Raw genomic sequence first — 11,663 nt, 5'->3', positions numbered from 1 at the left:
GGGGGGGACAGATTCCTGCTCTCCGCCAAATTCCCAAGGGAGCCCACAGGAGGAGGCTGCAGGATATCCCGGAGAAAGCAAAGCCCGTTCTCTTCCAACTTGTCCAGTGGGGAAGAGAAACGAGTGTCTTCCAGCCATCCTCTCGGCCCCCCGGGGCCATCCGGCTGGATTTTAGCTGGCGCCTGCAAGCACATCTCTGCCCCCACACCCCCCCCCCGGCCCTTACCAAAGCCTGCAGTCAAGATGGCTTTCAGGAGCCAGAGGGGCCACCCTCTCCTGCAGCCTCCGGCAAGAGAGGCAGCCTTAAGGGCTCCCGGCGAGGAAGAGGAACGGATGTGCTGATGAGGGTCAAGGAGCATCACAAGTGAAAGTGGGATTTCAGAGGACTCTTCCTCAACCTTGATTCTAAACGAAGAGGGAAGGGGGGTGAGGAGACCTGCTGACCCAAGAAGGGGACAGCCTCTGAGCATATGCAGAGAACACAGATGAACAGCACCCCTTTCATTCTTGGTTTGAGGGCGAGGCTCCCGGGGCAGGTGGGTTCCTCAGTACCTCTTTCTGGGAATGGGTTCCAGAGAGCGGTTGGGCTCTCGCAGGCTCTCTGGAAGTTGTTTTTGTGCATTTCAGCAGCCCAGGCCGTAAAATTCTTCACTGTGCTTTGAAGGACTCTCAGTGACCATGCGCCCCAACTTCAGGGCACCTTGTTTGTTTCGGTCTTGTAGTTCATCCAGAGCTCAGGAATCTCCGTCTGACTTCAAGCCCTGCAGTTCGGGGGACGTGCAGCCGGCTGCCTCCGCATTCCCTTCAAGCGTAACCTGCACCAAGGCCCAGCTGGAACCCCTTTGCACGGCCAAACACTGCCCAGTCCTGGAGTAACAGCGGGAAAGGGCCGTGGGAGGCGACGTGTGGCGGTTAACAGCAAGGACTGGGGCTCGGGCAATCCGGGTTCTAGGCCCTGCTCAGCCCTGGAGCCCACTGGGCACCTTGGGGCCAGTCACAGGCTCTCAGCCCAGCCTACCTCGCAGGGTGGTTGTTGTGGGGATAAGTCTGAGGGCAGGAGGAGAATTATCTAGGCCACTTGGAGTTCTTTGTAGGAAAAAAGGCCAGACACAAATCCAATGAACAAATAGATTAGGAGCCCCCGGCCCAACACACCGTTTGCTCCCCTGCAGAGGGACAGGCTCCCTGGGCAGAAGCACCTCCACCCATTCGGCAAGGACTGGCTTCAGATGCCACAACCCACACGCAAGGGCTGAAGGTGGCTTGTTGCTTACCCACGGGTTTTCGCCACAACACGCGTTGTCATGTTGTCTGAATTCTGCTGAGATAACAAACCCTGGGGAGCAACCATTCAGAATCCCACAGCCAACCATGGGTTGTCATCATGGGTTGTTCATGGTTAACCAACTGTGGCTTGTTAGCACAGCTGGGTTCAGACAACAAGATAATCCACCTTTCAACGACCTCAACCCACCCTCCACGATACTCGGCCCTTGAGTGTAAGTGATTCTCCCTTGAGCCCAGTTACGCCATTTTGCGTTTGTTCGAGGGAGCGTCGTCCTGGTGTCCGTGGCCTCCAGGCACATCTCCAAAATCCAACCCCGTCCGATCGATCTTTACCCCGGGATCGCAGCGAGACACCCAGCAGCTGCCTGCCACTCTGCCTGGCTCAGCGCAGTCCCGTCTGTGGGGCACCTTGAGTGGAAATGCAAGGATTATCCACGGCCAACCCTGATGTTCTCTCTGTGGGTCCTCCTAGATCGCCGGAGGAGATACCAGAGGAGCATCCAGGAGATGTTCGGGAGTGCTGCCAAACAGGCCTCTGCCCCGGCCGCAGCGGTGAGTCTCCACCACAGGTGCGCCGAGTTGCTTCTCGGCAGGACACCACACCCTCAGGAAGGCAGCCATGCGCTCCTGTCTGTGCTCAGGACGCACCAGAAGGCAGCAGCTCGTCCGGAGCACTTCCTGGAAGTAGGCGTGGAGAATCTGTTTGGTCCAGATGCAGAGCGGAAGAGCTCCAGAACCGTCGTGCTGCTCGGGGCCCCTGGAGTGGGGAAGACAACCGCCGTGAGGAAGCTGATGCTGGACTGGGCAGCTGGGAAGTTCGGGCAAAGGGAGTTTCAGTATGCTTTTTACCTCTCCTGCCGAGCGGTGAACTGCAGTAGCGAGCCCATGAGCGTGGCTGACCTGGTTCTCGGCGGCTGTCCTCCAGGGACTCTCCTAACGGAGGAGGACGTCTTTTCGGACCAAGAGAGCATCCTCTTCGTTGTGGATGGCTTTGAGGAACTGGAGTGCTGGGATCTTCGGAGGGATGTGCCAAGCAGTGACCTGCAGCGAAAACAGGCCGCAGCAGACCTGGTGATGGGCCTGATTCGAAGAAAGCTGCTAGCCAGGTGCCATCTCATTGTGACTATGAGGCCCATGGCTCTGAAGGCACTCCTGCCAAGCCTGCGATCCCCACAGTTTGTGGAGGTGCTGGGACTGTGCCCAGCTGAGAGGAGGAAGTATTTCCACCACTTCTTTGAAAACGAAGAAGAAGCCACTCGCGCTTTTGAACTTGCAAGAAGCAATGAGACACTTTTCAGCATGTGCTTCCTTCCTGCTGTGTGCTGGATCATCTGCACCATTGTCAGGCAGAAACTTCCAAGCGGCCCCCTTAACGATATCCCAGAGACTGCAACCATCACCGAAATCTACATGCGGCTCCTCTTGAGCTTCTTGGGGTGTCACTCGCGGCCGAGTGACCTGGAAGGATTGTGCTCCTTAGCCAAGGACGGGACGCTCTGTAAGATGACGGCCTTCAGCAAAGACATGCTGATTAGCCACGGTTTGGGCTCGTCGGGCTCAGGACCCCTTTCTTCAGGCCGGAAGCTTCTCCATCAAGACGAGCACAACGCCACCCTGTTCAAGTTCATCCACGTAAGTTTCCAGGAGTTCTTTGCAGCCTTGTTCTATCTTCTGGACACAGACGGGGACCCGGCAAGATCTTTCAGCGACTTGGAGGAGGTGCTTGCAGATAAGAAGGAATGTGGCAGCCCCTCCTCCATGCTCGTGCGCTTCCTCTTCGGCCTCTGCAGCACGGAGAGGCTGGGCGTCCTGCAAGACGCGTGGGGCCACAAGGCGTCCCGGACACGCCTCTGGCAAGTGCTGCTGAGCTGGGTGAGCGGAGAAGCCGAGTGCCACTCCTTCAGGGACAGGGGGCGACTGCTGGAATTGTGCCACTGCATCTACGAGATGGAAGACCCCACGTTCGCTGAGAGCACGATGGCCCACGTCCGCGACCTGGACCTCCGGGAGCAGCTAGTGACCAAGCTGGATTTTGCTGCGCTCTCGTATTGTCTCTCGTCTTCCGGGGCGCTCCAGGCACTCCGCCTCTCCGGCTATGAGCTGGGGCCCGCAGGAGCTGCCCAACTGCTTCCCGGGCTGCTGAAGTCTTTGGAGATCCAGTAAGTACCTCGTAAAGACCCAGAAAGGAGCTCTGCGGCTGTATTCGCTCATTCTCTGCACAAAATCAGTGCGCATCTTTCAGCTCTGCCGTCTCTTTGTCGCCTCTAGAACCTCCCCTTTCCTGGGCCACCCACTCCGCTCTCCCATTTCAAACGTGCCTGCCAAGGTTGCTTTCGTTGCTCTTAATATCTTTCGGCAGGCTCCGCTCGTGCTGAATTTTTGCTTTCCTGCCACTGCCCCACAAGTCTGGGCCACTTGCCTGGCCCTGTGGTTCTGCTTCTTATGCGCGCCCTTTTTCCTTTTCGACCCTTCACTAAGCGTTTCGTGCAGCCACAGAGGCCATCTGGATGTCCCCCGTTTTCCTGTCCCCTTGCCATTGTTCCTGATCACAACATGAGGAAGAAGGCTCTGCCAGCTTTCCCCAAAGCTTCCTATTCCTCTGGGCGCGAGGGCAGGAAGGACGGAAGCGACGCACCATTCCGGTGTGGCTTCTCCTTGCGTGATGTGCCTTTTTCCGCAGGCTGAACAGCTGCGGCCTCGTGGCGGCCATGTGCAAAGACCTCGCTGCCGTGGTGAGCAGGCCAACTCTGACCCGCCTGGACCTGGGTGACAATCCACTGGGAGACGGTGGCATCACACACCTGTCTGCTGGACTTCTGGATCCACACTGCAAGCTGCAGACTCTCCGGTAAGCTGACCACTCCTCCAGGTGTTCGGTATCTGAAACCGGAGTGGCGCCGGATGGGGTGCTCAGGGGGCCCTGCTTCTGCCGGCTGCACCACTTTTTCGGGCTGATTCTCTCCGCATGAATCAACAGCTCCTACAAAAGATGCGGGCGTCAGATTTGCACATCTTCAGGCAGTTGACGCACGTGGACCTGCTTTCCATCTCTCTTCCTGCTTAAACACGAAGGGAAATCTTGTGTAGTGCGTCAAGTTCTGTGCTTCCCTCTCTCTCATTCTCCCTCGCTCTCCCTCTCTCAGCATTAGTGAAATGTTTGAACAGCGGCTCTAGCAAATGAGGCAGCAATATTGCGTATGTGTTCAAGGCACATGACACAGAATTGCTGTGAACGGCTCAGGCAACCTCGGTGATTGGGCGGTATAGAGCAGAAATAAGTAGATCAGTTCCATAATCCTTACCGCTTCCCTGGAAATGCCGCTTGCTATTATCATCCCAAAATAGTGCAGCAGGGGAACTGGGGTGGACAGCGAGGCACGGCACAGCTCTTTCCCTGGCTGCTGCGCTCCCCAGCCTGGAGCCGTGGCAGCCCGGAAGGCAGCACCCCGCTTGGAGGGCAAGGGCTCCCCAGGGCAGCTCAGAAGCAGCCGCACGGGGGAGAAACCCACGCAGGGCGCCCCCAGGGTGTGGCTTCTTGGGGCAGGCTGCTGTGGCCATTCTCGGGAGACCCCATCAGGGGCGCAGGATCGGCCTCTGACTCCCCCCGGGCCGCTGCCCCCGGGCTGCAGTGCTCCCCAACGGCCGCCCGAGAGCCCTGGCCCCCCCAACGACCAGCATCCGTCCTCAGTTCCGGCTCTCCCGCCCCCCGCACAGGCTGCACCGCTGCAATCTCACCGCCCTCGCCTGCGAGCCCCTGTCGCTGGTCCTGGCGGCTAACCCGGCCCTCACCGACCTGGATCTGCAAGGGAACCACCTGGGCGACGAGGGAGTCGAGACGCTGTCGGAAGGGCTGAGGCACCCCGGGTCGCGGCTGCAAAGGCTCACGTGAGTGCTGCAGCCTCTCTCGCTCCCGGGGCCGCCCAGGAGCAAGGGGGCGGAGGCCGCCTGTGGCCACCAGCCCTGCCGGCAACGAGGCCGCCTGCCTGTGGGCACCAGTGCTGAGGAGGCCGTCGGGCCTCCTGCCGGAGGGATCCTGCGGGCAGCCGTGTCGCCGCCACGTGGTTCGCCCACGTCGCCTTTGGCCTGATCCGGCAGGCTCTGCTCGATCCGAAGGGTCAAGCCTGCAGCACAGGTTCTGGCAGGAAGCCGAAGTCCCGCTGGGCTCGCACCGCGGTGCTGCTGCTGGTCTGGGCCCCCGGGAGGCTGGCTCCCACCAGCAGGCCCATGCGGTCAGAGGGCTCGTGTTTTTCAAAGCGTGGGCACCCTTCATGTGCTGTCTTTGCCCGTGTGCTTTTAACAGCAGCAGAATATGGAGGTTTTTCTCAGAAGAAACACTTCCCGGCCCGAAACTGGGATGGGAAAACACTCCCACGTTTAACTGCTGCATCTCAGGCAGCTGCCCATGTCCTTCAGAGGTTGTTTCCGAGCTCATATTCTTGCCCTGCGTGGGAGATCCCTGTTCTCGCCAGGCCAACCGTCATTCTCCTTGGCCTTCGGCGTCCCCCACGATTTGACAAGCCTTGCGAGGCTTCTCTATGGAAAGTCAGTATTTATTTTCCCAGCTTGGAAAGGGGAGGCACTCCGGCTCTGTGCATTTGCAGCTGGGAGAGAGGCCCGGAGAGGGGCCTGGATGTGCCGCTCTCCCTCCCCGCCCCCACACGGCATCGTCAGCCGCCTCCCACGCCTCTTTGGCAGGAGCTTAGTGCTGATGGGGCAACGGGTCTGCAGAGCCGGTCCCCTATCTGGGAGCCACGGTTTCCAGAGCGTAAATTCCCTTGTCTTCCCTTGCAGGCTGCACCTCTGTGGCCTCACGGAGTCATCCTGCAAAGCCCTCTCCTCTGTCCTGAAAGCCCACGAGTTCCTGACGGAGCTGGGCCTGGGGGACAACAGCCTCGGGGACACAGGTGTTCGGCATCTCTGCACCGCGCTGAAGTTCTGCAAGCTTCAGAAACTGGAGTACGTGTCCATCCCCTCCGCGTCATCCATAATTCAGAATAATCATATGCTTTGCTCTGATTAGAATCCCACATTTATCAAGAAAAATGGCACTCTTTTCTGCAGATGAAAAGGGTGTTATGGGTCATAGCAGCTCCTGGAGTTGTGTAGGAAAGCGGGGGACACCCAGGAAGGCGGCGTGTCCGTCCGTCCGTCCGCGCGTGTCTGTCTGTCCCGCAGCTGAACCTGCTGCAGCTTCCATAACCTTTTGGAAAGTAGCCCGTGCAGAGTGCATTGCAGTGGTCCAAACAGAAGGTAGCCAAGGCACGGATGCGCCTGGCCAGACTGGGCATCTCTCGGAACGGGGCTGCTAGAATGCCCCACCTCAAGGTTCAGGGCCCAGTCGCCTGAGCTCGGGCCTCCAGCGAACGTGCCAGCCCGCTTCTCGCAGGCCGACTCTCCGTTCCCCAGGAGGAATCTCCCACCGTCTTCAGAGGAACCATTGCCCCGTCGCTGAGGCTCTTGCGCAGCTCTTGGGTTTTGCTCGCACGAGGGACCGTTGCATTTTCCTTGGTCTGTCGCTGGAGAGGGAGGGAAGGCAACAGAAAGGTCCCTCCGCAGCAAGCAAGACCTCATCAGCATCCCTCACGTCCTCCCTGAGCTGAGAAGCCCCCAGACCCTTTCAGTCTTTCCTCATAGTAAAGGAGGTCCAGCCCCCTCGTTAGCCCCTTTGCCCGCCCGCCCTGAGCCTCCTCAGGACTTCCTTCTGAGTCGTGTGCAAGGATCCGGCTGGAGAGGCCTCCTTGCACACCTGAGAGAAACCTCTGCCCGTTGGCCTGCGCAGATTCGGTTCCCAGATCAGTGGGGGTCTGCAAGGGAGCTCTGTCGGAGAGGGGTCATCCCTAGACTGCGTTCTGCCGAGATTCCGGATGGTGAAACCTGTGGAGGCCCCAAGGAGCAAGTCTGGTCTCTGCAGTGGCTGCCCTCTGTGCCGAGGCTTTGCAGTCGGCCATGACCCAGGCAGCCGCAGGTCGGCAGCTGGGCACCTTTTGCTGAAAAGGTGGGGGCTGCTACAGAGAAGGCCCTCCCCCAGCCATCTCCCCCCTCACTTTGTTAGTGGGTGGGACTTGGAGAAGGGCCTCCGCCGAAGACCTTCACGATTGGGCAGGGCACGTGGAGACAGGTGTTCCCTCGGATCTGCTGGCCTCCAGCCATTTAGGGCTTTGCATATTAGAGTCTGCACTTTGCACTGGGCCCAGACAGCAACCGGTTGCTGGTGCAGCCTGCCAAGGACGGGTGCGACGTGTTCGCGAAGGCTGGGGCTCGGCAGTAGCCACGTGGCTGCTCTGAACGAGTGGCAGTGCCCGGACCCAGGGAGAGCGCGCTGCGGCAGTGCAGGTGTGAGGTTACCGGTGCGTGGGCAACTGTCGCAAGGCCTCGCTCTTCCAGGTGGGGACGCAGCCGAAAAACCGGCCTGAGCCGATGGAAAGCACGCCTGGCCGCTGAGTCCGCCTGAGAAACAAGCAGCAGCTCGGGATCCAGGAGCCCTTGCAGGCTGCAAACCGTGCCCTTTAGGTTTGGGGAGTGTGGCCCCATCCGAAACAGGCTGAAAGTTCCCCAGCTGGAAGGACGGATGGACGGACGACCTGCTAATAGCGCCTCTGCCTTGTTTGGACTGAGCTTCAGCTCGTTGGCTCACATCCAGTCCATTACCAAGCTGACAGAGGCTAAGGACAGTAACTGCTCCACCCGGACCGGATGGAAACGAGAGGTAGAGCTGAGGGTCATCGGCACATGGAAGGCGCTTCAGCCCAAACCTCCAGATGCCTCTCCCAGTGGTTTTGTGTAGATGTTGCAGAGCATGGGGGACAGAACGGGGCCTGGCAGAAGTCCATGGCACAAAGGCCACAGCGCAGAGTAGTGGTCCCCCAGCACTACCTTCTGGAGACGATCCGCCGGTAGGAGCGGAATCACCACAAAGCGGTCCCCGCCACTCCCAGCCCAGCCATCCTCTCCAGAACTATGGTCAATGGTATCGAAAGCTGCCGAGAGGTCCAGGAGATCCAACAGGGTCACATTCCCCCGGTCTCTCCACTGGCAAAGGTAATCTCCCAGGGGAGCAAGACCGCTTCCTTTCCAAAACCAGGCCTGACGCTGACTGAAACGGATCCAGATAATGCCTGGAGCTGCCCAGCCACAACCTACCTGCTCGATCACCTTGCCCAGGAAGGGAATATTGGCCGTAGGCCTATCCTGGTTTACCTCGGCTGAGTCCAGGTTGGTTTTTCCAGGAGTGGAGCAATCACAACTGCCTTTGCCTCTCTTCAAGAGGGGTTGGCAGCCTCCTGAACCCAAGCACGAGTTCCCTCCTTAGACGTCACAGTCAGCAAGGGTCGAGCGAGCAGGTCGTGGGCTGGACCAAACCAAGCCCCTTGTCCACATCCTCGGGCCGCATAGCCGAACAGTACTTGAAAAAAGCAAGCAGGTCTCCTCTTGCCTTCTCTTCAAGGGTAAATATGTCCGGGAGTAATTATCAGCAGAGCTCAGGTAAGATATCCCGCATGCCGCTTGTGTCCCACTTCAGCATTCTTGAGCTGAAATGTGAAGTCTCCCTTCAGTTGCTGGCATTTTTCTTTTCCTCTTTCCAGGCTTTCTACAGGATCCCTGAATCAAAATACAAGGCGCAAACTTCAGGCAGCCTTTGCCTTGCAGCCACAGATGAAACTGATCTGCTATTACCCTCCTGACTTTCCAAGTTTAGGGGATTAAGTGGCAAGATCAGCCAGGCTTTTCGGTCATGCTTTGGAGCATCCCAGAAGGGTCCTGCTGCCCAGACCAAGGCCAGGGAAGGAGGAAATGTGGATTATCCCCTCTTGTTGCTATTAGCGACCTTGTACAACACCCAACAGTCACACACAGGCTGGGTTCAGGCAACACAACAAGCTATGGTAGGTTTTTTACTGTTGTTGGCCAGCTGTGTGGTCCAAACCATCATGTTACTTCACCATGGTCTGTAGAAACCATGATAGGAAACAATGGTTTGTTCTGTGGTTTCTCTGCACCTCCATGACTTGTCACGGCTGAACCCAGGATCATGGTTTCCATAGTCCTGGTATGCCGCTACCACGAGTCCTCTGTAACGAGTGGCAACTGCAGGCAGCACTCCAGCCATCCAGCCTCTATGTGTGGAGCGATGAGGAAGAGGAAGCGATGCGCCTCGCAATTCAATTTCAGGCGCAATGGCCAATAGGATACATGCCAGCAGTGGGAGGACTGAGGAGGGGCGATGCAAACCACAGTGAAGTAGAAAACACTTTTTTTATTCGTATAGCTATAAGGAAAAAAATGGAAAAGTAACCTGAAAAAAGGGGAAAAGATACCACGGGACCTTACACAAAAATTGCATATAACTCTTAAGTGTGGGAAATTGCACAAAATGTCAGTAGGTATTATTACTACCATCAATTGTATAACTACAATTTTAACTTAATACTTGGATATTACAAAAAAGGGCTTTAAATTGGGTATCAAGTAAATAATAATTCACCCAATTACAAGCCCACCAGCAATTAATAATTATTTTCCTCTTTTCCCCTAGTTAAAACAGTGTCAATTGTAAAAAAGTTAAATTCATAAATCAGTTATATTAATTTGATCATTGTGTACATACTACTTAATAGTAACACTCTCAATTGCTAATTAAAGGATAAATAATACACTTTTCATTTAACATAAAATTCTTTAACTGGTCTTCTACATATATTTGACTAGTAAATGTATCCACTAAGCCATCCTCACATAAATTCTATTTTTTCTCTCAATTTTTAAGTAAAATATGTATAGGTAGCTTCCCATTTCTCATCAAATTCTTTGGCTGATCTTCATCATGGCATATTCAGCTAATATTTTTTCTAGTCTTTTGCTTTCCATTCCGTGGCAACTGTAACTCTAGCTGAGGTTATCATATGTTTAGGCCTCTCTTAAAGTAGAAACCACTTGATCGTCCGTGAGGCAGACCGAGTTGAAAAGCCACAAACGACGGCAACTGCAGGGTTGCTCTCCATGTTGTGCAGAAGGGATTGTGCATTTTTTAATTGTGATGGCTACAGGTTAGGGAATGTGGCACTTAAGAAAAATGCCCCGTTCCTTCAGAGGCAGACCCCATCCTCTCTCAGCTTCACCTCCCCATCTAACGAAAGCGTCGCACAAGCTTGGCAGCTCACGTGGTCCTTCCGGAACCATTGCAAGTTTGCCTGATTGCAGGAAGCTCTTTTGGTCCCGGCACCGCAGCCTGAGCCTGGGAGAAGAATTACTGGTGCCGCATCCCTCCCGCTATTTTCTTTTTTGACCTCGCAAGGGTACCGGCCTAGCTCCATGACATCTGGGTGCACCTGATCTACATTTTGTCCAAGTTAGGAAAGAATTATTCTTGATCTTTTAACTTTACACCGAGATCCATGGATAAATCAGTATGGATTTGTCATATTCAGCTTTTACACGAGTCAGGTCTGCACCTTTTTAACTTCAAGGGTGTTGGCATGTCAGGTGTTCCTGTCCATTTCCGACCATTTTCTATAATGCCATCTCCTATCAGCGTCTATGAGTGGACCTCACTCTTAGCCTTTGATTCCTATTCTAACTGTAGTTAAATTTATCTTTAAGTCCAGATTTCACTATACAGCTCCTGATTCAGTAAAGAGTTATGCTGCTCTGATGAATTCCTTGTTCCGTTATCCCAAAAGCAACTTGTATTATACTGAGCAGAGTTTATTTGTTCATTTATTGTTCATTGCCCTGAAGTGTTTTCAAAGGCGGCAGAACAGAACATCAAAATAAACACATTTAAGCCTCCCTTTCATGGCTCAGTGCTTTCTGTGCCACACAAACACAGCTGAACTGTTGCACAATACACTGGAAGTGGGATTTGCAAAGGGGTTCCAGGGTGATTTAACAGCATGTTTTCCCCCTTATAATCCAGCCAAATAGGAAAGTTAAGATATCTGCTGGAAAGTATTAGGGGCTGTTTTCTGCATTAGGATACAGTTTGGGAAACACCGCTCTGGTTTCGTGCTCCCAACAGGAATTCAACATGACACTATTTCTGCCTCAAGGAGGGAATGACTTTACACCGAGGCGTTTCCCGTGCAGGGATGGAGGTCTTCTCGGAAGAGGTTCTCCCCTGCTGCCGAAAGGGCTGCCGGCTGGGACGGTCACTTCCCAGGGGTCTCAGGCTGCCCCCGCCCGTGCAGTCAGTCGATCCTTCACGTCCCTTTCAGGGCAGCGGCGGCAGCAGCAGCAGGAGCCGACCTGTGTCCGCGCTCAGCCTGGGCGAGGCCGGGCCAGCCTACCTCGCAGGGTGGTTGTTGCGAGGGCGGGACCGAGCGACGCGGGCTGCCTGGCAAGGAGGGGGCGGGCACAAACGCAGCGGGGCCGCAGTGACT

At 55.7% G+C, this 11,663-nt stretch overlaps 1 protein-coding gene across 3 annotated transcripts; it reads left to right on the top strand.

Moving 5' to 3' along the window:
* The first annotated feature begins 1,069 nt into the window (after nt 1–1,069).
* LOC123030248 (NACHT, LRR and PYD domains-containing protein 12-like) lies at nt 1,070–11,075 on the top strand. Of its 3 annotated transcripts, none has more exons than XR_006416068.1 (5): nt 1,070–3,446; nt 3,968–4,135; nt 5,002–5,172; nt 6,079–8,325; nt 8,871–8,938. XR_006416068.1 is itself a non-coding variant. In XM_044444030.1 (5 exons), exons 1-5 carry the CDS (start codon nt 1,735–1,737, stop codon nt 8,989–8,991), a joined length of 2,337 nt encoding a protein of 778 aa, XP_044299965.1. In that variant the 5' UTR covers nt 1,071–1,734; the 3' UTR covers nt 8,992–11,075. The 3 variants fall into 3 exon arrangements, 1 of the variants encoding a protein (XP_044299965.1); XR_006416067.1 differs by having other exon boundaries at nt 6,079–8,769; nt 8,871–8,911; XM_044444030.1 differs by having other exon boundaries at nt 1,071–3,446; nt 6,079–6,243; nt 8,871–11,075.
* Nucleotides 11,076–11,663: the final 588 nt, after the last annotated feature.

The sequence above is a fragment of the Varanus komodoensis genome, unplaced genomic scaffold (genome assembly GCF_004798865.1).
Source record: "Varanus komodoensis strain SLA01 unplaced genomic scaffold, ASM479886v1 scaffold43, whole genome shotgun sequence".
Lineage (NCBI taxonomy): Eukaryota > Metazoa > Chordata > Lepidosauria > Squamata > Varanidae > Varanus > Varanus komodoensis.
The sequence above is the reverse complement of the archived record's forward strand: the minus strand, read 5'-3'. Positions and strand labels throughout refer to the sequence as shown.

What these genes read in the sequence shown, in the direction of transcription:
- LOC123030248 (XM_044444030.1), top strand. Translation starts at nt 1,735, where the DNA reads ATGTTCTCTCTGTGGGTCCTCCTAGATCGCCGGAGGAGATACCAGAGG. An exon ending in CTGAAGTCTTTGGAGATCCA is followed by an intron (nt 3,447 to 3,967) that starts GTAAGTACCTCG and finishes CTTTTTCCGCAG; the next exon opens with GCTGAACAGCTGCGGCCTCG. An exon ending in TGCAAGCTTCAGAAACTGGA is followed by an intron (nt 6,244 to 8,870) that starts GTACGTGTCCAT and finishes TCCTCTTTCCAG; the next exon opens with GCTTTCTACAGGATCCCTGA.